General features: G+C 43.3%; 2 protein-coding genes across 3 annotated transcripts in view; both read right to left on the bottom strand.

Annotated features, from left to right (window-relative positions):
* The window catches only part of LOC307075424 (uncharacterized protein), a 218,095-nt gene that overhangs the window by 114,104 nt on the left and 78,051 nt on the right, over nucleotides 1-25,940 (bottom strand). Inside the window, exons 36-38 of one of the 2 annotated variants that reach the window (XM_079759124.1) lie at nucleotides 16,697-16,870; nucleotides 13,476-13,649; nucleotides 9,440-9,613 (exon numbers count right to left, since the gene is read on the bottom strand). In XM_079759124.1, coding sequence (XP_079615250.1) covers nucleotides 9,440-9,613; nucleotides 13,476-13,649; nucleotides 16,697-16,870 — 522 coding nt within the window. Of the gene's footprint in view, nucleotides 1-8,137; nucleotides 8,184-9,439; nucleotides 9,614-13,475; nucleotides 13,650-16,696; nucleotides 16,871-25,940 lie in introns of those variants that run through there. The other variant, XM_079759126.1, reaches the window with a different exon arrangement.
* On the bottom strand, nucleotides 18,172-24,005 carry LOC307075422 (protein NLRC3-like; the record flags this gene model as incomplete). The annotated part of the gene is made up of 4 exons (XM_079759122.1): nucleotides 23,888-24,005; nucleotides 22,630-22,699; nucleotides 22,226-22,445; nucleotides 18,172-20,009 (listed from the first exon to the last, which is right to left on the bottom strand). Exons 1-4 carry the CDS (start codon nucleotides 23,956-23,958, stop codon nucleotides 18,172-18,174), a joined length of 2,199 nt encoding a protein of 732 aa, XP_079615248.1. The 5' UTR covers nucleotides 23,959-24,005.

Below are 25,940 nucleotides of genomic sequence, written 5' to 3' on the forward strand. Positions count from 1 at the left end.
GTTACCTCTGTAAAATCCTGTCTTAATGAGACACTTGTGGCCTCTCCTGCTGGCGCACAATAGACTGAATGTCAATCTCAATATTGGTGCATCCAATCTGCATGAGCTGGAAGAGTGTCTCATCGGTCAGTCGGTTTCGTTCTTTGGACTTGATGTGCTTCATCATTGAGAAGTTGCTCTCGCAGATGTAAGTGCTCCCAAACATGCTGGCCATCGAAAGTGCAAAATCCCTGAGGATTGGAAATCGGGACTCTGGTAGCAGTCTCCAAAAATTGCTTGGAAAAACGGGTCTGCCTGTTGTTCGCACAGTTCAAGCTGCAGCTCAGGGGGCTGCTCGCTGACAGCAGCAGAGAGTGGGTCAGTGAACAACGCGATGCGTGGCTGCATGGCGTAGAAGTCTTGGAAGCGGCTCTTAAACTGCTGCTGCAGTTTTTCGATTTCTGCTTTGTACTTGGTTTGCATGGTTTCCTCGCATTCGGGAGCATCTTTGCGCATCTCTTCACATGAGGGGAAGTGTGCCAAATTCGGACGGTCGGATTGGAAGCCTTCTTTAACCAAGGCTAGTTTAGCATTATACGCGTTCATGTGTGCATACAGATCCGACACAGTTTGGCCTCTTCCCTGCAACTGCAAATTCAGGCGATTGAGAGGAGATGTGATGTCTGCAAGGAAGGCCATGTCACAGAGAAAATCAGTGTCCCTGAGTTGACTGCAGTACGCACTGGTGTCACATCGTATGCTCTCCTCGAGAAATACAGGGATTTCAGAGGGCAGCGCAAAAAACCTCTCCAAGCATTTCCCGCGGCTCATCTACCTTATCTCCGTATGCATCTGTAAATCCCCGTACGCAGCGCACACTTCATCCAAAAAGGCTAAAAACTTCCGATGATTAAGAGACCTGTTTCCTCCTCGAATGAGATTGGTAACTTTCGTTACTAAATCCATGACATGGCTGAAGTTCATAGACTCGGCACAGAGGGCCTCCTGCAATATAAAATAAATTGGATTCACCAACATTGTAGTCAATATTTATTTTTAAATCTCACTAAGACAAACACATTGATAATTAGGGCTGCCTCACAGGCGAACAAACGTTAGTCGACCAGAAAGGACGGGAAGAGAAGTCGACTTTTAAAGCACCAAATGACTTGCTTTAACGAGTTTCGTTAGTTTATAATTTTATGAATGATAAAATATAATTTCCAGGAGGCTGTTCAGTCAGAAAATAACGGATCATTAGTAAAAGCGTTTGCCCGGCCGCTCCGTGCCTGCCTCCGCCGCCGATCTCTGACAGCACCGCAAACCATTCGTCGATAACCGGAATAAAGTGGCAACGACTAGGAAAGTTTTTAGTTGGGGGCAGCCCTATTTATCACCGATAACAATAGCTGAAAATAACGTTACCAACCTGATGTATGATGCAGTGCAGTATTGGACAGTCAACGCCACTCTGTCTGAGAAGCCCGGCGAATCCAGTGCGTCTTCCTTGCATTGATGGCGCACCGTCAGCAACAACAGCTGATAGCTTGTCAAAGCCTCCGTGCTCACTCACAACACTTTCAACAGCGTTGAAAATGTCCTGTCCTTTGGTAGTGTCATGCAAAGACAGTTTCAATAACTCCTCATGCACTTCAAATGAACTGTTTACTGCTCGTGTGTAGATGAGGAGCTGGCTTACATCCATCACATCTGTACTCTCATCTAGCGCTAAGGAAAAGTACTTGCAGTCGTTCATGATTTCCCTGAGCTTTCCCTCGACATGATTTTGAATACCAAAAATTCTTCTGGTCACTGTGCGTCGGGACAGAGAGACCGTTTCAAAGTTCTTAGCCATGTTGTCGTCTCCAAAAGCTTTCGCCATCTCAACTGCACATCGCTTCACCATTTCACCATCTGACAGGGGCTTCTTTGCTTTAGCAAGCTCAAGGGAAACAACATAAGATGCTTTCAGTGACGATTCCTGTGTGGTCGTGGCTTTGGTAAAAAAGCTTTGCTGACGGTGTATTTTTCGCTTGAGATCAGCAACGATAGCGGCTCTGGCAGCTCCGGTGTACTTGTCATACTTTTCTTTGTGCGTGGCGTTGTAGTGGCGGCTCAAGTTAAAATCCTTCATTGCCGATTTTGTTTCCAAGCACACTAAACACATGGGTTTTCCTTTGCAATCTGTAAAAAGATAATCTTTTTCCCATCTTGGCTGGAAAACGCGATTTTCTCCTTCTAGTTTTCTTTTTTGAGCGCTCATGTTTGTAAAATTCTTTTTTTTTGTAAATCCCGCTAAAAGAGGTGGTGAGGTCGACGTGGTAATTCCAAGACCATCCACTTGGCTACATACCTTTACATTTTCGGGGAGCGCCATCTAGCGGCTGACATAATTAATTACAGTTTGGTTCAAATGACGACTGAAAAACCAGTAATATATACAAATGAACTCGCGGGCCGCACAAATTCGACCCGCGGGCCGCATGCGGCCCGTGGGTCGCCAGTTGCCCATCCCTGCAATAGAGCGATGATTTCTCTTTTCAGAAGAGCAGAGTACTGAGAAGTTACCTCAGAGTACAAGATACTCAGAGTACAAGATACTCAGAGTGCAGAGTACTTGGAGTGTAGAGTACTCAGAGCAGAGTATTCAGTCTGCAGAGTACTCAGAGCACAGAGTACTCAGTAAGGGTTAGCATGCTGTACTGGTTTGTGATTCTATAATAGCAGGGGGGTTTTCTTTCTTCATTTCTCTTAAATTAGTCAAGAGAATCTCGTTGGGTCAGATTCTTCTTGTGTTTTTTATTCTTCCTCATTTTACACCCTTTAATGGCAGGTATTTAGATAAGGGCCAAGACACACACACACACAGACACACACACACACACACACTCAGTGATATCTTGTTACACCCTGTACACACAGGTTTTTAGATTGAAATGATATATGGGCCGGTTTTTAGAACCACGCAGTAGTCCCACAAAAGGATGCAATTTAACAGTAAATATAAAGACTCTTGCAATGATACATTACAGTAAAAATATCATCATTTAAATAGTGAATTAGCTAAACTGAATTCTTTCTTGTTGTTGCAATTGAGTTGTTTACACAACAGCAGTGTGTTGGGTTGTTGTCTTGGATTCTTCGCGTGTTTCTTCCTTCTTATCTTGTAACACCCTTAACAGGCAGCCATTCAGACAGGAGCCAAGGTGGCACAAACAGACATGCACACACAGTTAGGTCATTCGGGGCAGATATTGTACCTGCGCAGCTGCGCTCTTCTCCGCTCCTGATTCTCCTCAACAGGCTGTTTGTTTCCGCCGCAGACTGATTGTGGGCGTGGCATCGGGGATATAAGCAGTGGCGTAAATATCGTCGTTGCAACCGGTGCATTGCACCGGGGCCCAGACGGCGTCAGGGGCCCATGGAGGAAGAAAAAAAAAAGGACCTAGGCGATCGCAAATGTGTCAGGGGTGCCCTCTGGTGGCGCCCTTAATTAATTAATGAAATTATACGAAACCTTCACTAAGCACACCTGTCCCGGTCTCTGGGGGATGATCCCTCACGCATCCCGCTTCCGTGTCGAAAACACATTATTAAACTGATATAAAATACGTTTTTTAGTTTTTTTTAACAGTAGTTTTTAAACATTAGTCCCAATGTAACAATGAATACATATAATATTGAGATGCTACAAAACAGTAAATACAGTTCATCATATGTAAGGGATAATGCCCGACGAGGTGTCCATTATCAGGAATTATCTAATCCTCGGGACCACCAGAGATACGATATTTAACATGTGCAGGAATCTGCTATTGAAAAGGAAACATAAAATCACAGCCAGACAGGACACATTCAAATATATCTATATAAATATATACATACACATAGTTTGTATCTTGTCTTTCTGCTCTGCCAGTCCTGATAGAAGGCAGTAAATTCAGACCATCAGCAGCTTGTCGTCTCCTCCGTGTTGTCACCGTCTCCTCCACTGAGCCGCGTGGGAGGCTCCTCCACTGAGCCGCATGTTGGGGCTCCAGTCGCTGGGAGGAAGGAGAACAGACGTGCTCCTCCCCACCGACGCAGGGAAACCAACGGTCGGCTCAAATCAGCACTAATATAACGAATCAAAGATTACAACGACCAACAAGATGGAAGGCCATCATATTCCAACACTGCAATTCTATTTCCTCCCAAACAAAGACCACGCCATTGGGAAGCTTCCCGTCTGGTTTATTTAAAGGGGACGTATTATACCACCAGGTGTGAGTGTGATTAGCCGTTACAAGACGTTTTGAAAATGTGCCGCTTCTGACATCACAGGTGGGCGTGTCCCCCTAGATGTGTGGCGGATAGATGAGCAACGTTTGCTACAGTCCACTGGGTGGGCTGGTGGACTGATCTATCCAGCACACATCTAGCTGGACACGCCCACCTTTTTTTGTAGGCTTTACGGGTTCATATTTTTGTTGAGTTTCTTGTGAGTATTTAATTTCATTCAAAGATGACATAAGCACACACAGAAACACACACATTAGGTTACAGTCTGTCGTCACATATCTGGTGGTTGTGCTTGAACCTATAAACCATAGAGATCACACCAAGCCCAGAGCCCAGGTTAGTTCATCTACTTGTGGATGAACTCAAGTGGTCGGCTGTTTTAACTTGCAATTAATATTCGGTGGAGTCAGTCTCTTATTGACACAAAGTGACCTTTGGTCATTCTTGCTTTGCTTGAATTCTGGAACAATTGTGGGGGGAGTGCATGAGTTTTGGTCAGAATGCCTGATGTAGGTGTAACCCCAATGGGCAATAGAATATATTCAGATGTGGGCTAGTTACCAGGTTCGTACGGAGGGAAGAATAAAAGGACACACAATGATCAACTGGAGCCATTGATTACGTTTAGATGAATTGTATTGGCTTTTAGAAAAATAAAATAGATTCAAGTGCAATCAGTAATATTCAATTTTCAATAATAATCAATATCCGGTAACATTAGAACAATTCAAAACAATTTATTTTAAACATCAATAAATGGCTGAGGAATGTCCATAAGGAAAAATAAAATAAAAAAAAAATAAAATCCTTGCAAGTGTTCTTTGGTTCAATGTACTTCAAGTCAAAATGTCAGGTCGTAAGTCAAAAAGTTAGTCAATGGTCACGTGTGCGCTTCAGAACGTGTTCACCTGATGGGAGGTGATGCTTCTCATACAGGTCATCCGATCCACTCCTTGGGATAAGGAGGTGTTTTCATCACTAGCTCGCCACCCCTTCGTCAAGGGGAATTCGATCCAATCTCTCAACGGTTTCAAGGGATTCCAAAAAACCTAGCCTATATGAGAACAGGCTATTACTCTCATGGCCATTATAGATATCAAAACATAGTAGTAATATGAATTAATTATCTTCTTTAACTGCACAGCTTTTTTCCATATTAAATGTATTCTAAATGTAATCGTTTGACTAAATATGAGTTATATATTTAGTTATTCATTACTTCACTTCTTAACCATTTGTTAACATAAACACATATTACAGGCTACACCTGAACATTAAATTAAGTGCATACAGAACATACATGCTCAAATGATAAACATAAAAAACACCACAAAAGTAAAATACACAACAGTCAGGTTCACATGCTTCCTACAGTGCCTCGTGTTAAGACATGGCATGGTTAGCGATTAGCGTTAGCATTAGCGCTGTGAACTCACCAAGACTCCGCCGAAAATAATAAAACTCCCGACGCTCATCAATTCGGTCTCACTTCGGTTCCGTTTCCTTCAACTTCCACTTCCACTGCTTTATATAGTTTTATAAACACAGTTTCTACAGTTATACTAGTTTTACGACTTCTACTAGTTTTCGCTGCTTGTCTCTCGTCTGCTCGTGTGTGGCTGCGCATCGACGAAGCTACGTGAAAAGGCGGGCCTTACTTCCCTCTACCCAATCGTAGGTCTGCATCATTAGATACAGCCAATTAGACTCCAGTATACTCAATCACTAATGGACAGCTTAATTAACCAACAGGTAAACAATATGTGAATGCAGGGAATGGTACAGAAAGGGGAAATCGAGAAATAAGTATATATCATATGGAAATAAAATAATGATAGTAAATGATAATAAATAATAATTATAATAAACAGGGCCCAATTGTCTACAAGGTTACATAGGCTTCAGCTGTGCAACAAATATTTTTCTTTTTCAATCTTGACTTTTGTAGTGCTGTGTGTAGCCACACGTTTGGCCCTTCTGAACTTAAACACGCAGTTTATTTCCTTTCCTAGCTCCTCTGGTTTAAGTTGGTAGCTTAGCCATGTCATGTCACGTTGTCACCATTGGATGCATGGAGCAGAACATAGTGGGTCAAATGTCCGATGTTTTTTGGAAACGTTTTCTTCATAAAACGTGCCAGATTTTGTCTACATTTTATTCCTTAGTAATTAGCTACGTGGGTATGCCGTCGTTCAGAACCTTTCATTACCGGCACTAAAGAGAGAAAAAAGTACTTCTGAAAATGCACTTCCGAATGTCTCTGTCCCCAGCACATTTCAAACCAAACTGACACCCAGGAGTTCACACAGATGTAGGATTGTGTGTGTGTGTGTGTGTGTGTGTGAGATACTTTTCGGTTCATCTTGGAGACACATAAACTGATGGGCACAAATAAGTAGTAAACTAAAGTGAGTTAATAGTTACGAAAGTGGTTCCCTAGCACTATAACATCTATAAACAGACGTTTTCTTAGTAGTCCCGCCTGGACGGTCGGCCCAAACGCACAAGAATTCTGCGTTTTCACAAAGAAATCGTTTCTATGTGGACGGGGTCTAATGCACGGTGTGTATTTATATTTCAGTAGTTTTTCCCAGTAGACCAAGTTGCATCTTAATAGTTGACTGGCTCGTTTCACAGTCGTTGAACCACCTTGCAATACTGCATCTGTATACCTTTGAATCATATCATGAAACGTATGATTTCTAAGAGCTTGTCTGATGTTAATCTAAATGTAATTTTAATGACGCCATTATGAAAGTTCAAAGAATAACTTGTATGCTTCCTTACTCCCCCCTAGGGTCACGTGTCCTCCACTACAGCTCGTAAAAATCGAAAATAAAGATTATTCCTTGATGACGAACCTCCAAACACAATAAAACAACAGACAGACAGATTGTTAAAAAAGAAAACAGAAAGAAAGGTTACCATCGGAAAATTCAAGCAATATATTGTCAGGGATCCTGATTGAGCTGCAGTATGACCATCGACCAGCAGGGGGAGCAGATGGACTCGGAGTCCTCCATGACGTCATGGAGGTGGAGGCGGGATAACATGAAAGACCTGTGAAGGAGGAAGGAAGCCACCTGTTGACCGCCATGAAGGGGGCAGGGCTGTGCAGAGAACATTTGAGGGGCAGGGGCTCTGATTCAAAAAAGGGCACATGGAACAAGATGTGTTATATGTCGTCTTTATTTTAAATAATGTATTACCCTTGTTCAAACTACACTGTATTGTGTAATCTTACATACGATCTTACATAGTAGTATCCAGACTATATCCCTACAGACAATGTGAAATTTAACATAATACTAAATCAATGAATTTAACCTAAATTTAAAACTAAAAATTAAACATGGGGCCTTACATCAGACTCCATTCACATGAATAAAAAATGCAACGGTAATTCAAACAAAATGTTATTTTACATACAGTATTAATACTATAGAAAGGGCTATGTCAAATATATTTACATAAAACGAAATCCACAATACTGTTCAACTTTGAATGAAACATGGAGCCTTGCATTAGACTACATTCACAAAAAGATTATCCATCCAAAATGCAACAATCTGACATCATACTATGTGATTGAAAGAAAAATGTGAGCTAACTACTACAGAAATGAGAATGAGAAAACGTATGTTTTATGATTTTTGGTTAATATGTTAAACTATTAATTGCATGCTGTTTCACTATAATGCGTGACATCAGCAAAGTGTTACCTGTAGTAAGTAGCAGCCCCCATTGGCAAGTACTTCATCGGAATAAGACCCCCCCACATGCAAACACACACACACACACACGCACCCTTCGTGTGTGTGTGTGTGTGTGTGTGTGTGTGTGTGTGTGTGTGTGTGTGTGTGTGTGTGTGTGTGTGTGTGTGTGTGTGTCTCTACAACCGACACAGAGACGCTGAGGACCCCCTCCCCCCCCATACCCCGACCCCAGGGAGGAGGTCCTCCTGGGTGAAAGAGGACCAGAAGGTGTGGAGGTGTGTCAGAGGACCCTCCTCCACCTGGGGACACTCTGTAGAAGGACAGAGAGCCAGCAGGCCGGTCCAGATACACTGCTACTCTGGTGGAGCCAGCGGGGGGGGGAGGGAGGACTGTATCGCTACCGTTGTACCGGGCATAGTAACCACCATCATCACAATGAAGAATCCAGGACTTGTTGTTCCATCCAAGCTCGCTGTCAACACCCCATCCTCTCCTTGTGATTCCTCTGTATGTCACTCCTATATCAACACGTCCTTCCCTCTCTACCTCCCAGTAACAGCGGCCAGTCAGAGCCTCTCTACCCAACACCTGGAGCTGGGAGTCAAATCTCTCTGGGTGATCCGGATACGACTGGTCCTCTCCGGCCCCCGTCACCTTCCTGTTGTCCTCAGACAGAGAGAGGTCTCTGTGGGCCGTGTTGGGGTCCAGGGTGAGTTCACAGGCATCTGAGGGAGAACCAGACATGATGAGCTGCTGGACCCTTCTTCATCCTCATCATCATCACTGGTACTGTTCTCCTGAACATGACATGTGAGGGGGGGGGGGGGGTCATGTGAAGTTACGCTATTGCTTCAGACTCCACCTCCACCTACAACCGACAGACAGACACCTCCACTACCCCAGGGAGGAGGTCCGCCCCCTCCCCCTCAGCCCCTCCCCCTCACCGCCCCCAGGAGGGGGTGGTGGGAGGCCCACACCAGGAGGGGGGCCCGGACCCAAATCCGGACCGGGACCAGGACCAGGACCAGGACCGGGACCATCAGCCCCCCATCTCCCCCCCCCCCCTCCCCCGAGCCCAGATGTTATCTTCATGATGATTGGACAGTATTAATATATGGAAGATACATGATGTCAGCCATCATCCTCATTCCCAGTAGGATCTGATCTCACTTCCTGCTGTGTGGATGGACTTTCCATCTCAGTAGTGAGTGTGTGATGTGATGAATCAAACAGACACTTACACTTCTTTAGAGCTGGTTTCAGCCTCCACACTCCACCGTGCTCCACACTGGGGGGAAACAAAGTGAAAGCAGCATGTTGAAACATTCACCTTCATCATCGGCCGTCTCATAACGTTGTACACAACGTGAGTTACAGCTGCCTCTTCAAACCACTTCATCTAGCAGCGGCATGAATCCTTGTAGGAGACTTTGTCCCTGAGTGGTGAGCTGTCCTCTCCATACCTGAGAGTGTCCAGTCTCCAGCGTGGATCCTCCAGTCCCGCAGAGAGCAGCGCAGCTCCAGAGCCTCCTGGGTGATTGTAGCTCAGGTCCAGCTCTCTCAGATGGGAGGGGTTGGAGCTCAGAGCTGAGGCCAGAGAAGCACAGCCTTCCTGTGTGACCAGGCAGCCAGACAAGCTACACACACACACACACACACACACACACACACACACAAGTAAAATCCTTTGTTTTTCTACCTACACGGTGAGACTACTTGTCCAATTTTCATGTGTGGGTGGACTAAGGAATCAGGAATAGTTCACTCAGAATGCATAATAATGTAGTGGTCTCCCCCTATAGTCTGTGGGCCAGGAGTGATGCAAAGTCAATCCTGGCCAAGCAGCAGAAGTTAAGTGACAATGTGCCAACATTACTGGCCCATTTATGGGTGCACTAAACATGCAAGAGTAGTCTTAATGTCCCTGTTTATAACACAGGGCGCTTTAAGACATTTAGAGTAGCCCCACTTCTCCCAGCACCACTGCACCACTGCTTACAGCTGTTACAATATAGCTGGACTTAACTATCAATTAACAAGTATTAATCCTTGGCTTTCCTTATTTATTAGTTCATAATGCATAGAGCTTTAATGAGTTTGTTTCTTCATTGGGTACACAATATAACAATGTTATTCTGTATGCTTTTTCATATATTTGAATAAAGAATTCTAATTCTCTAGCAATTTAGATAATGAGTACTAGATATCGTAAGCTTTAAAACCCGTTTTGTGTGACAATTGCAAGTTTCATGTGACACCCTGGCTTTTCCGTGCCTTGAGCGCCAGGCCTCCTCCTCCCTTTCCCTGTAGGGTGCTCTTGAGCACTAGGGATATTGTTGCATATTGTTTGATTGTGTCTTGTACTGTTCACTTTGACCTGCAGGGGGAGCTAGAGTGTTCCTGTGTTAATGAGGGAATTGGAGCCATCCTTGTTTATGGCTGCCGGGGATATAGCCGGTGTCCTGTGGCCTCATTGCCCGGCTCTCTCTGATCGGCTCTGGCTAGACGCGGTTTGAGGGCTGGATGCAGCGGATTGCAATGCCTTTATGCGTTATGCATTACACATGTCTTGCCGATGTGCATGACTCTTTACGTTACCTTTTCTATTGATTCATGGAAATACCTGTTAATAAATATAGATTATTGTAACTAACGTTACCCGACGGTGTCTGTCTCCCTATGTTCAACGCCATCGAGCCAAGGCGTTTGTGACACAAATCATCTACTGTATTGACATGACTGGAATTTAGATGTTGGACTCTAAAAGTGAGCTCGGGAGATCAACGCCTGAGGAGATCTCCACCACTAAGGGGAACACTCTCACTTGGAAAGGCTCTACCCCTCACCTACCAACAGAGGACAGGGGGACATATTTTAAACCCCGAATGGCTTGGAAGTTCATGTTCTGATTGTTAAAAAAAAAAATAGTTCAGCAGTTGTTGTTATTTTACATATTGGGTTATGTGACATGTGGAGAACAGAAGAATGTTTCAAGAGAAATTATTATGCAACATAGGGGTATTAGAATGGTGTCATTAAATGTTAATGGTATGGACAATCCGATAAAAAGGGAGAAAGTGTTAACAAAATTTGGAAAGGAGGAGGTGCAGGTTATTTTTTACAAAAACACCTGTCATTACAAGAACATGAAAAATTTGAAAGATATGGGTACAACAATGCGTCTTACAGCTAATTTAAGCAGTCTCATAGGAGAGGGGTGGCCACACTAATTAAAAACTTTGAAACAAACAAAGAAATATGTGACAGGGAAGGAAGGTATGTGGTGGTTAAGGGAAAAATGGAAGGACAAATGGTTCCATTGATTAATGTGTACACGCCACCGGACAACGAAAAGACATTCTTTGAGGAGCTATTTGATGTCACAGCTGCGGAAATGGATGGGATCTTGATTTGCGGGGGAAAAGCTAGGACACATATCTCCAAGTGCATGAACATACAAATGAAGCAACTAGGAGTTATAGATATATGGAGAGATAGGCATACACTAGATCAGTGGTTCTCAAAGTGGGGGTCGCGCGAAGTTTTCGGGGGGTCGTTAAAAATGTCCGGGGGCGAGATGATTTAAAAAATAAATAAATAATCTTAATCTTAATAAAAAATAAATATCTTTTTAAAGTCAGAAACAACGCACCAAAAAATCAAGTCTAAGTTAAAACTATAGGGCTCTGGTCTAGGCCTAAACCTGTCCTTTATTCTTCACAGACAGGCTTTCGCAGACCTTACAGATCCAACAGAAACAATGTATCGCGTCGCTCCCACTAAGCAAACTCAAAACAATTCCCGCTTGACAATAATCATTGACCTATTAAAGAAAGGACAGCGGATTAAAAAATCTGTTTATGTCAAGTAAAAGGAAAAACCTCGGTCACGAGAACTTAACGGCGCCGTTCACTGAGCCCTCTTGGATGCCGGGCCGAAACAACATTTGTTTCAATACGACTCCTTTAAGCTGCCCACCCCCTCCTTCTCCTGCCAAAAAAATAATAAAATAAAACGACTAATAAAACGCTTGAGGTGGCGTTTTGAAAAGAGAAAACTTACATTTTATTAGTACATGGTATAAAGATAATTATGAGCCTTTGATTGATATCCAGACATTTTCTGCGGACACACGTTCCTGTTCCCCACTTGTATTGGAAAGAACGGAGATATCTACATCTGGGCTTCTTGAATCGAGGGACCCGTCCACATCCCGCTTAAACAGCTGCAATACCAGGCTTGCTGAGCAGCACTGGTGGATTACGGAAGTTTGCACTGCTCCTGGGGGCCTGATAATAATACGGAACAAAAATAGTTGGCTATTAGCCACATTTCAGGGGGGATGAATTTTGGCTTTCAATTGCGCAGGACTACCCCGCATTGTCTGCGGCGGCTATGGACATTCTTACACCCTTTGGGTCGATATATATGTGTGAAAAGAAATTCTCGTCCCTGGCATAGGCCTACTTGAAAAACAAGTAGGAGATGTCAGCTGAGCAGCGTGGAGGAAAATCTTGATGTTGCCGTGTGCGGCATCAGCCCAAGAATGAACTTATTAAGTTCAAAAAAGCAGGCCCATCCTTCACATCAGTGTAAAAAAATATATATATACTCTCAGTTCATTTAAATTTGATGCATGTTCTTGGCTTGAATTGGATTTTCTTTTTGAGGAGGAGGTTTATTATTCATGTGTCTTGTTCAGGCGTAGATCCATCTGCAGATGTACTGTTCCGTCATGTTTAAGTTCTTGTTAAAAAATAAATTAGGCATCTTGTCATTTTTCCTTTGATAGAATTGCTTCTTATTTGATTATTTTCCTTTCAGTTTGTACAATTGTGGGAACATGCGATGAACGGGACAGGTTTTAAAATAAAGGTATTATTATACCAGACTGCCAAGGTATAGTTCAATGCTGAGTTATAGCACAGCTGTATTGTGGCACCGGTGTGATCTCTCTATTGGGAAACACGACCCACTTGAGTTCCCATAAAGACACTCTACTTTGAGCAGAAAACTAAAACACTGGTTTGTACTTTGTACAAAGTTTCATTGAAATGTCACCGCAGCACTAGCGCTATTCACGAGCATGTGAAGAAATGCACTATTCAGGATGACCCAGAGAAGAAGATGAATCCTAATTGGAGTATAATATCCAATCAGCAGCCGGTTATTATTACTAGGTATTTAATTGAGGAGGAGGAGGAGGATGAAGAGTTGGTTGGTGATGAAAGATGTCGAGGCACTGGCGTGAGTGAGTGAATCTGTTCACATGAATGGACACAGATGGATGGTACATAACCAAGGACATTCTCACTTCTAATAAAGGGCTGCGACCACATTTGTTGGCACCTGTAGAAAATGTGTCTTGAGCCCTGAGAGGACATATTCTACTTATTTGTTAAGACCTGTTATCCTTCTGGAAGTAAATCTGTTCAATGTCCTCTGATGTATTACTTGTGGTGTTACTTGTATTACTTGTGACCATTGAGTGAAACTGACCTGAGAGTTTCCAGTGTGCAGTGTGGACTCCCCAGTCCAGCAGAGATCAGCATCACTCCTGAATCCTGCAGATCATTGGTACTCAGGTCCAGCTCTCTCAGACTAGAGGAGTTGGAGCTTAGAACTGAGGCCAGAGCTTCACAGCATCTCTCTGACAGATGACAGCCATTCAGCCTACACACAATAAACAGAACACGTTAAGAACTGTGATTAAAGCAACGTAGATCTCTTACTTTTAACATAATTCAGGACTTATGTTGAAATCTTTAATTAGAGATATTTTATTAATATATACTAGTCCATAAATTAGATCCTTATGTTTTTTCAATATTGGTTGTAAAATGTATAATATTTTCAATATAAGAATTTTGTAGTGTTTTACACTCGTTTTATATATTAATTTTACTTTGGATTGTAGTATTATGTATTGTATTGTAATACATGTCATAGTACACCTACAGAGATGTTCTGTATATTAGGGCTACAACCAGCGGGGGCAAAAGGGGGTGGGCTAGTGGGGGCTTAAGCTCCCCCTGAATAAGGCTGAGCCCCCTCCAAGACCCCCTCCCAAAGACCCCAGTCAAATTATTATTTTTAATAATAATGTGGCGAGCAGCACGGGAACGACCAGACGGGAGCCCAAGTTGAGAGAGTTTGCAACTCTCATGGCCCAAACTCTGCAAGTCCCATCGAACTGACATATATGTTACAAAACTGAACTATGAAATCATATTTTTCATTTGCGTAAGTGATGATGACCGTCGCTGCTTGTTGTGTGATTTGATTGGTTGATTCGTACCATATTGTAGTGTGTAGTATTATTTGTTGCGTCAAAGCGTATCAGCCCCTGCTATAGACAATCTAGCCCCCGGTAGCTCCCGCAATTCTATTTCTTTGGCGCCGCTACTGGCTACAACTAATAAGTAAATGTTTAAATATCATTTGCTGGGCGATCTCTATAGAAAATAAAGTACTCTCCTCCTTAGTCTCTTCCCTCTCTCTCCTTTTTCCCGCTCACTCGTGACCTCTCACCCTTCCGCCAGCTGACCCTGAAGTCTCTGCATCAACCCATCCTATAAACCCAAACAGCGACCATATTACCAAACGTACTGAACAAAGGTTCAATGGTTTTAAAAAAGTGGGTTACCTTTTATTAATAATGAACGTATATTTATGCATCTAACCTTAACCGTAACTTATAGCAACATATTTGAATACAGCTGTATTTAAATATTAATAAGCAATTATTATCCATTCTTGAATATTAATTGCTGGGGAGAGGGACAGAGGGGGGAGAGGGGTGAGGGACAGAGGGGGGAGAGGGACAGAGGGGGGAGTGGGGTGAGGGGGGAGAGGGACAGAGGGGGGGGAGGGGGAGAGGGGGGAGGGGGGACAGAGGGGGGGGAGAGGGACAGAGGGGGGAGGGGGACAGAGGGGGAGAGGGACAGAGGGGGGGAGGGGGACAGAGGGGGGGGAGAGGGACAGAGGGGGGGGAGAGGGACAGAGGGGGGAGGGGGACAGAGGGGGGAGAGGGACAGAGGGGGGCTCTGTCCCTCTCCCCCCCTGTCCCTCTCCCCCTCCCCCCCTCTGTCCCTCTCCCCCTCCCCCCCTCTGTCCCTCTCCCCCTCTCCCCCCTCTCCCCCCCTCCGTCCCTCTCCCCCTCTGTCCCTCTCCCCCCTCTGTCCCTCTCCCCCTCTCCCCCCTCTCCCCCCTCCGTCCCTCTCCCCCTCTGTCCCTCTCCCCCCTCTGTCCCTCTCCCCCCTCTGTCCCTCACCCCTCTCCCCCCTCTGTCCCTCACCCCTCTCCCCCCTCTGTCCCTCACCCCTCTCACCCCTCTCCCCCCTCTGTCCCTCACCCCTCTCCCCCCTCTGTCCCTCACCCCTCTCCCCCCTCTCCCCCCTCTGTCTTACCCTGAAAATTCACCTCAAAACGAATATGCAAACACAAGATTTGTGTGGAACTTCAATGGGGAATAAAGACTAACTAGACAGATAACAACTTTGAACACTACACAAACAGTTAGTGATTTTTTTTCATTCAGGCGATTAATTGTTCATCTTGACAAAGGAGGTCCCGGAACATGATCCGGCGTGTTCCGGCTCAAATTAAGCACTTCCCCCTCTGCATTCAAAACATTAACTTTAACTTATTTAAAGGTGTCATTGCATCCTTTTTTCATTAATTTTGCGGTGGTTACTAGTACCAATGAATGCCCTGTGAGTCGGATTTGGTGAAAACAATTCTCTGTTTCCCGCTGTTCTAGTGTGGTGGAGGAGGTGGGCGGGGAGGAACGACATGATTCTGGCTCTTACTCTGCTACTTTCATGACATGCAAACTTGCCTCTGATTGGCTAACATCACTGTCCATCACAGTAATAAAACCAATTAAACTTCCAGAGAGACTCAGAGAGAGAGAGACAGAGAGAGAGAGAGAGAGTTGGAGAGAGAGACAGAGAGAGACAGAGTGAGACAGAGAGAGAGAGAGAGACCGAGAGAGAGAGGGAGAAAGAGGGAAGGAAAGAGAGAGAGTTGGAGAGAGAGAAAAAGAGAGAGGGAGAAGGAGAGAGAGACAGAGAGACACAGAGAGACTCTTTTTTCTTGGCCAAGAGATGCAACGTTGATTTGTTATCGACACCAATAGCACAGGCACAAACTTGTTCCGCAATGTAAGCACCTTGCTGTTACCTCCTACCTGCCGAGATGGGCTCTGTGTCACCTGGCCGCAAAAACGATGCTGTCTTCCTGTGGGCCGTTGCAAGCCAAGGAGGGCGAGGACATGAATTCTAATTCACCAACTGACGTCAGTTGGTGAGGCTTTTCTAATTTGCTTGTTTATGCGTCTATTTTCTTTCATTTGGTAATGCAAGCAATCGAGGTAGAAGGTCATTTTCACGTTCAGCATGCATATGCAACCCTGAGTGACCTATCTTATTTCAAAAGGAACAAGATTAAACAGTTTCTCGGGAAATGACACCTTAAAAGTGAGTGAATCTGTTCACATGAATGGACACAGAAGGATGGTAGGTGACCAAGGACATTTACATGTCTAATAAAGGGATGCACATATGAGTGCCAACAAATTAAAAAGATACTAGTCAGTATATAATTTGTCTTGAGCCCCGACAACATTTACTTATTTATTTAGACCTGTTAACTTTCTCTTCAATGTCCTCTGATATGAAACTTGTGGTGTAGCAGTTTGACCATTGAGTAGAACTGACCTGAGAGTTTCCAGTGTACAGTGTGGACTCCCCAGTCCAGCAGAGAGCAGCTTCACTCCTGAATCCTGCAGATCATTGGCACTCAGGTCCAGCTCTCTCAGACTAGAGGAGTTGGAGCTGAGAACTGAGGCCAGAGCTTCACAGCATCTCTCTGACAGCTCACAGCCATTCAGGCTGCACACACAATAAACGCATTAAGAACTGTGATTAAAGTAACGTAGATATTTTACGAATGGACTTATGTTGAAATCTTTAATTAGAGATGTTTTATGAATTTAACTAATATATACTAGTCAATACATAAGATCCTTATGTTTATTCAATATTGGCTTTAAAATGTATAATATTGAAGTTTTTTGTAGTGTTTGAGACTAATTTTGTAGATTTATTTGACTTAATTCGTTTTTTTTATTACTTTAATCTAGTAGCATGTATTTGATTAATTGTATTGTAATAATGTTAAAGTACATCTACAGAGATGTTTTGAACTTTGACGGGAGCCAAAGTTATAAGAGTTTGCAACTCTGGTGGCCCATGCTCCGCACGACCCTGAGAGAGACTTTATGTAAACACACCACACACACCTGAAACACACATCCTGTCGCCCACAACCACGACTGCCTCGGTGCCGCCGACCCTCCAAGGATCCGATGCGGCACTTGGCGACCACGGCCGTGATCACCACAATAATATGATAATATATATATTTTTATTATTTTATGAAGACATCGAACTGACTTATATGTAACAAAACTGAACTATGAAATCATATTTTTCATTTGCGTGACTGATGATGACTGTTGCTGCTTGTTGCTTGATTTGATTGGTTGATTCATATCATATTGTAGTGTGTAGTGTTATTTGTTGTGTCAAAATGTATCAGGCCCTGCTATAAACCATCTAGCCCCCCGTAGCTCCCACAATCATATTTCTTTGGCACTGCCACTGGTTACAACTAATAAGTAAATGTTTAAATATCATTTAGCTGGGCGATCTCTACAGAGAATAAAGTACTCTCCTCCTTTGTCCCTTCCCTCTCTCACCCTTCCCCCACATGACCCTGAAGTCTCTGTGTCATCCCATCATATTGGTTAAACCCAAAGCGTACATATAACCAAACTACTGAAAAAGGTTATGTTAAAATAGTGGGCTGCCTTTTATTAATAATAAACTTATATTTATCAATGTATCCTTCATATTAATAATTACTTATTAATACATATAGCTACATATTTAAATACAGCTGTATTCAACTATTAATAAACAATATTACAACAATATTATTTCTTGGCTTTCCTTATTTCCATACACCTGGTTACACAATATAACGTTGTGTATATTGAGATACTTGTTATAAGGTAGTAAGGTAAGAGGTTTTCTAGGTTATCATATCTTTTAAATTCTACTATTGTATATTATATATATATATATTGTATATTGTGTTGCGTGTATTGTGATCTATGTTATTAGTTAACTTACAGAGATCTTTTGGAGGCTTTGATCACTGGCAGCAGCCTCAGAAGACCCTCCTCTGAAGCGTTGTATTTCTTCAGGTCAAACACATCCAGCTTCTCTTCTGATGACAGTAATATAAAGACCAGAGCTGACCACTGAGCAGGAGAGAGAGATACTGTGGAGAGACTTCCTGATGTCAGGGACTGTTGGATCTCCTCCACTAGAGAACGCTCGTTCAGCTCATTCAGACAGTGGAACAGATTGATGCTTCTCTCTGGAGAGAGATCTCCATCTATCTTCTCCTTGATGTAAGCCACAGTATTCTTGTTGGTCTGTGTTCTTGACTGTCCCAGCAGACCTTGTTTAAACTGAGTGATCAGTGATCTACTTTGTGTCTTTCCCAGCAGATCTCGTAGGACAATCTGATTGGTCTCCAGAGAGAGGCCCAGGAGGAAGCGGAGGAACAAGTCCAGGTGTCCGTTCTCACTCTGTAAGGCCTTGTCCACAGCACTCTTGTAGAGGAGGAGGAGTTTATCTTCACCATAGGTTGGTTGTTCTTCTGAGAGTAGATTTACCCCAGTGTGGATGAAGGACCAAAATACATAAAGGGCAGCCAGAAACTCCTGGATGCTCAAATGGACAAAGCAGAACACCTTGTCACCTTGGTACAGCCCATACTCTGCTTTAAAGATCTGGGTGCACAGCCCTGAGTACACTGAGGCTTCGTTGAAAAAATGTTTACACTCTGCCAGGTCTGCCTCGTAGAAGATCAGGTTGCCACTCTCCAGCTGGTTAAAAGCCAGTTTTCCCAGTAAAACAATGATCTGCCTGCTCTGTGAACTCAAGTGTGGATCTGTTTCAGCTATCCAACGATACTTCCTGTCCCCCTGTATGGACTGAACCCTCAGGAAGTGGCTGTACATCTGAGTCACAGTCTTGGGCGTTTCTTCTCCTATCTGGGATGTTTTGAAGAAGTCCTCCAGAACTGTAGCAGTGATCCAACAGAAGACTGGGATATGACACATGATGTAGAGGCTTCGTGATTTCTTGACGTGGGAGATGATTGTGCTTGCTAGTGTCTCGTCTTTGAATCTCTTCTTAAAGTACTCCTCCTTCTGTGGGTCGGTGAACCCTCTGATCTCTGTCACCATGTCAACACACTTAGCACGGATCTGATCTGCTGCCGCAGGGCGTGTGGTTATCCAGATGCGTGCAGAGGGAAGCAGGTCGCCCCTGATGAGGTTTGTCAGCAGCACGTCCAACGAGGTGGACTCTGTGACATCAGTGCAGATCTGGTTGTTCTCGAAGTCCAGAGGAAGTCGACACTCATCCAGTCCATCCAAGATGAAGACAACTTGGAACCGATCGTATCTGCAGATGTCTGCTTCTTTGGTCTCAATAAAGAAGTGATGAAGAAGTTCTACCAAGCTAAACTCTTTCCCTTTTAGTAAATTCAGCACTCTGAAAGTGAAGAGAAACGTGAAGTGTATGTCACGGTTTGCTTTGCCTTCAGCCCAGCCCAGAGAGAACTTGTGTGTTAAGATGGTTTTACCAATGCCGGCCATTCCTGTTGTCATAATTGTCCTGATTGGTTTATCTTGTCCAGGTAAGGGTTTAAAGATGTCTCCACATTTGATTGGTGTTTCCTCCTTGACTGGTTTTCTGGAAGCTGTTTCAATCATTCTGACCTCATGTTCCTTGTTGACCTCTCCACTGCCTCTCTCTGTGATAAAGATATCTGTGTAGAAGTCGTTCAGAGGTGTTGAATGTCCTGCTTCAGCGATTCCCTCAAACACACACCAGAGCTTCTTCTTCAAATGAGACTTGATTTTTTGTTGGCACTCGACAGCAGCAGATCCTAAATGAGAAAACAACAGAAGACATCAGTAAGTGGATGGTGGCATCAGTGGGAACATGTCAATATTTCCCGATTAAAGAATCACTTCATGATATTTAATGGCTTCAAAACCTTCTGGTCGGAGAAGCTGGTCATGGCAAAGTCACCATATTATAGATTCAAAAAGGACTATTTTGTTTTTTCAACAGCTATATGATTGATCTAATGATAGTATAATGATAGTGAATTGGTGTTAAATGACGTGCTGATATAACAAGATAGTGTTGCATCTCCACTGAGTTATTCTGCTGTTGTTCTTCAGTTTATGTTTAATATTATTAATCATATTAATAATAATAAATATAACTGCAAGCGGGGATTAACGGGGTCCGAGCAAAATGAAAAGTCAAGAATACACTAATGGAAGATATATAAAGATGACATATAATTATGAAGGAAAGATGTTGATGTTCCCCTTAATGCCATACTGTGCCTCGGCTTACAGGTGACTGGGCTGCAGAGCAATGGCCGAATTACATGTTCAGCTTGTTCATAATTGTCTAATCAGGACTCAAACTCTCAAATTTAGGATCACCAGTACAAGGCATTATTCCATTGAGCCACTGACAAACCTGAAATGTAGCCTCATTCACGTGGTGAACATGTCTATTGATAAGCACATAACATCCAGAAAACTCCAAGCAAACATTTCTCAAATGTACTAAGGGCTTTCTTAAAAGCAAATAGATGAAAAATCTGGAATTCAGGGGGAAATTAAACATTTGTTTTCAAGAACACTAACGGAAGAAATATTAATATGACAGAGTTCATTATGAATTAAAAATGGTTAACAAAGAAGTTCCCTTTAATGCCATACTGTGTCTTGGCAGTCAGATTCTTGGAAACTAATGAGCCGGAATGTTGATTGCCTAATGAATTTCAGGTGCTGTTCAATGTTGTGTTTCTTAAATGAGTGGCAATGACGGAATGTCATGTTCAGCTTGTTCTTAATGCTCTAATCAGGATTCGAACACTCAACATAATGATCACCAGTACAAGGCATTATCCCATTGAGCCACTGACATTCCGGAACTGCATGAAGCCTCATTCCCATGGTGAAAATGTCGATTGATAAGCACACATCAAGAAAACTCCAAGCGCACACTTCACAAGAGAATTAAGGGCCTTCTTAAAAGAGTATAGATCTGAAAATGTGCACTGTTAATAGTATCCACCTAATGATAGCCGTATGGTGGTTATACAATAACAAAATGGTCATATAGGCAAAATGAGTTGAAGCTGTGGACGTTTGGCTTTTCTATGAAATTGTGGGAAAAGTAAACATTTTTAGGGCATAAGACCCGGGGGGGGGGGGGGGGGTAATGATGCATCTGATTCTAGAGATTAATATTATGAAAGAATTTTGAGTCCAGGTCAATCTGGTGAGGAGAAATAAGCCTAATTCATGATTTTTTACATTAGCACCACCTTTGGGTGCAGTACCACAAATTTTGGTTTCTAGGTGGTGGAAGTTTTTGGTAACCATACCTGAAAATTTCAAGAGTTTTCGATTTACGGTATAGGCTGCAGTATGACTTTTACAGAATTTGTGGGATAAAAAACGTTACAGAAACAATAGGGGACCCCTAATAATTACATTGAATAACATTTTATTTCAAGGTGCCTTTCATGACACACAAGGTCGCCTTTCAATTCATAAAACAATCTAGAGTCAAAAACAGCAAGAGCTGCTTAGCCAACAGCATGATCAAAACAAAAAATAAGACCCATGTAGGAGGGGGTAAGAACAGCAGTGAGGAGACCCAGGTAGGAGGGGGTAAGAACAGCAGTGAGGAGACCCAGGTAGGAGGGGGTAAGAACAGCAGTGAGGAGACCCAGGTAGGAGGGGGTAAGAACAGCAGTGAGGAGACCCAGGTAGGAGGGGGTAAGAACAGCAGTGAGGAGACCCAGGTAGGAGGGGGTAAGAACAGCAGCACAACGGGGATACGAGGGGACTTACTGTAGGGGGTCATTACAGCGAGCATGCCAGTGGGAACACTGTGTTTTTAGGAAACATTTGAATCAAATTCCCAAAGAGGAAAGATTGTCCCCACATTGAAGTTTGAAATGTATAAGTCTCACATTTTGTCATTTAGTCTGAACAGAAGAAATAATAATCTCCTACTGCTATTCAAAATGTGTATTTCTTCTCTGTTTTCAAGATAAGAGTCTCTTACCACTCAACAGTTTGTCGGCCAGTCCCTTCTCATCCATCTCCATCAGGCAGAGCATTGTGATGTGTACCACTCCCTCTATGGCGCGCCTCCTCTGCTCCTCGTTCTTACCATCCACCTCCTCCCTCTGTATCGCTGAGCATTGTGGGTAATCCGGGAAGTGAACCCTCCAGAGCTTCTTCAGCTCCTTGTCTAGAAAAGCATGTGCGTTCTCCTCAGCCCTCTGGAACAGAACAGACATCAAGGAGAACTTTACTCTGAACTCACTGAGGTCATCGGAAGCATCTGTCCTGGATTCACGTCCGCTGGTCTGAAGAGGGAAGCCTGGAGACTATTAGCTCCACAAGAGATGCTTTCTGATGTTCATGGAAAGCTGAAGTCAAACGTCTTGGTTGACATTTACACACCTTGATCAGCTCTGTTTGATGCTGCTGTACAGACTGAGCACTGGTAACCATTAACCACTCCTGGTTTTGTCTGTGGAGAACACACAGACACACACACACACACACACACACACACACACACACACACACACACACACACACACACGTGATTTGACATTGGTACTGTTAGGACAGACTGTTCTTCTCCAGCTCATCATTGCTCTCTACAGCAGGCGCTCTGTGAAGGGTTTCTTATCGGGACCAAGAGGCCATGCGACGCGGAGGGAGGCTGTGGTACCCATAGACATAGAAAAGAATAGACGCCTCATCGACCGCTACTACTGGCGCTGCCAAGCCTTTGGGCCACCTTCTTGGAGCGGTCGACTGCTCCACTCAGTGTAATCTGTTTGGCAGGTGCAATGAACTGAAAACCAAACTGATCACGCTTTTTCTTTTTGCTGCTGAGCATCTGACACATCGGTGTGTTTCACTGGAGCTGGACCGATGCGTGATGTGGTGCGTCTCAAGACGTTTTTAAACTGCCAAATATGCCCGTCTTATGCACGCCTTTTTCCCGGCATGGTCCGCAAGTTTACACTGCCCGAAGTAAATGGCCTGCGTGAGCCAGCACCCCAATTTACCCTACTGGACCCCTATGTAAATCGCATTTGTAGCCTAGACCCAGGAGTGAACTCATTCTTGCATGCGGGTGTCTTCATTCATTAAAAAATAAAAACATTCAGGAGTATCCAAATTAGTCTAAAGTGGCCTAGACTCCAATTTTAGGACACATTTTATTATACCCCCTCGGTTTCACACAGGCAAGATGGTGAAATTGCTGGGCGTGTCAGTGTAAAAAGGCCTTCAGAGTCTGTTCTTCTGTTACTGCCATAGCCATGTTGCAGATCAACACACAGGCTTTGGTCCTGCGTTACTGAACTGATGTCTTTCACACTCCTCGTTTAAATGTCGAGGTTCATGTCTAACTTTGCCTTCCCAACGTGAACAACCTCTTTTTAGCTGTCGAAACGCTTTGCACCAGCAGAGGCAGACGTTGGCCCACGCACAGAGAGGGCGGGTCCTGGGGGCGGGGCTAACTGGACAGAAGGGGTTCCTATTGGAGGAAATTAAACTAGCTATCAATCTTGCTCAGAAACAGCTTCCTCCTGGGGTTGATTGATCCAGATTGATTATGTTCTGATTAATGGTCGGCGGGCCGGATCAAGATGATCCGCGGGCCGCCAGTGGAACAGCCCTGATGTATTGGTTGAATCCTCACCTTTCCTTAGAAGGTTGGTGATTTCCATCTTTAAAGTTATGAAGTTGTTCCATAGACAGGTCACTCTTCATGGAGACGCAGGTGGGGAGTCCAGGGGAGTCTGCTCTCTGCTGCTGGACTCTTCTAGAAAAACAAGAACCAGGATTTATGGACGTTTGATAAAAGCTGTCATTTTCATAATCTCTGATGAATCCTCCCCCCTTCTCAATAGACTGATTTTGTTCTTTAAAGTTAACAGGTTGTTCCATAGAGTGGTCACTCTTCATGGAGACACAGCTGGGTCCAGGGGAGTCTGCTCTCTGCTGCTGGACTCTTCAAGAGAAACAAGGGTTTATGGATGTAGGATAGACATTGTATTTCTATAATATCTTATCAATTCGTACCCTTGTTCACGAATTCGCTTCTTTTTTCTGAATAGGTTACGTATGGTCTTCATGGAGACACGGCTGGGTCCAGGGGATCCTGTTCTCTCCTGCTGCTCTGGCCTTCTACACAACACACACAGCTGTTAATCAGACTAATGATGGAGTCATGATGTATCACTGCTGAGCTCTGAGGTGGACAACAGTCACAGAGAAAGAGATCCTCTCCTTACCTCTTAGCTTTGCTCCGGGGGCCATGTTCCCCAGACAGAGCGGTCTTAGAGGTAGGACCCCCCTCCTCTCTCTCCTCATCCATAGTAGACTGGGGAAAATACGTTCCGTCCCATACGCTTTAAAGTTATGAAAGTATAAATGTAAGAGAAGAAACAGAGGTTAAAGTGTTCATTAAACAAGTTATTAAGGTGAACGGTTTTGAAGGAGCAGAAGGAAGTGCTGCTCGCTGCAACAGACCGTTGAGATGAGGAAATCAACTTTAACATGAGGAAGTTACAGAACTGATTTGACTCAATCACTCACACAAACACACACAAACACACACACACAAACACACAAGGATCAAACTGAGCCAACTGCCTATATAGGGGAGGGTGGGGTAAGATGAACCAGTGGGTAAGTTGACCCCCCCCCTGTGTTTGGGCCACTGTACACATTTGTTGGACCATCAATTCAGGAAGCAGCCATCCTTTATATCTGGCTGTGATGAGAGAAGCACAGGGTCAAGCTGCAAGTATGTTTTTTTCCCCCAATAAACGTTTTTTTTTCACGTCAAAGTAAGTTTTTAACATGTCAGGTATAATGACTGCTATGTCAAAGCAAATTTATCCAACTGTCAAAATATCCAAAATATCACCCTCAATTAATTAAAATTCAATTCACCACAGGTCAGTAAAGCAGTTAAACATTAAGATGTATTCTCTACAAAACGCATATGAACGGTAGTATACTGGTTGATCATTATTATATACCAGTAACCTAAAGACAATATAAACGGTAGTAAACTGGTTGATCATTATTATATACCAGTAACCTAAAGACAATATAAACGGTAGTAAACTGGTTGATCATTATTATTTACCAGTAACCTAAAGACAATATAAACGGTAGTAAACTGGTTGATCATTATTATATACCAGTAACCTAAAGACAATATAAACGGTAGTAAACTGGTTGATCATTATTATATACCAGTAACCTAAAGACAATATAAACGGTAGTAAACTGGTTGATCATTATTATATACCAGTAACCTAAAGACAATATAAACGGTAGTAAACTGGTTGATCATTATTATATACCAGTAACCTAAAGACAATATAAACGGTAGTAAACTGGTTGATCATTATTATTTACCAGTAACCTAAAGACAATATAAACGGTAGTAAACTGGTTGATCATTATTATATACCAGTAACCTAAAGACAATATAAACGGTAGTAAACTGGTTGATCATTATTATATACCAGTAACCTAAAGACAATATAAACGGTAGTAAACTGGTTGATCATTATTATATACCAGTAACCTAAAGACAATATAAACGGTAGTAAACTGGTTGATCATTATTATTTACCAGTAACCTAAAGACAATATAAACGGTAGTAAACACTCTATCTTTTCTTACCTTATCTACTCCGGGATTAAATGCGTCCATATGGTATAAAGTAGTAAAA

This window comes from Pollachius pollachius (assembly GCF_949987615.1).
Source record: "Pollachius pollachius genome assembly, contig: SUPER_4_unloc_1, whole genome shotgun sequence".
In the NCBI taxonomy this organism is placed as follows: Eukaryota; Metazoa; Chordata; class Actinopteri; order Gadiformes; family Gadidae; genus Pollachius; species Pollachius pollachius.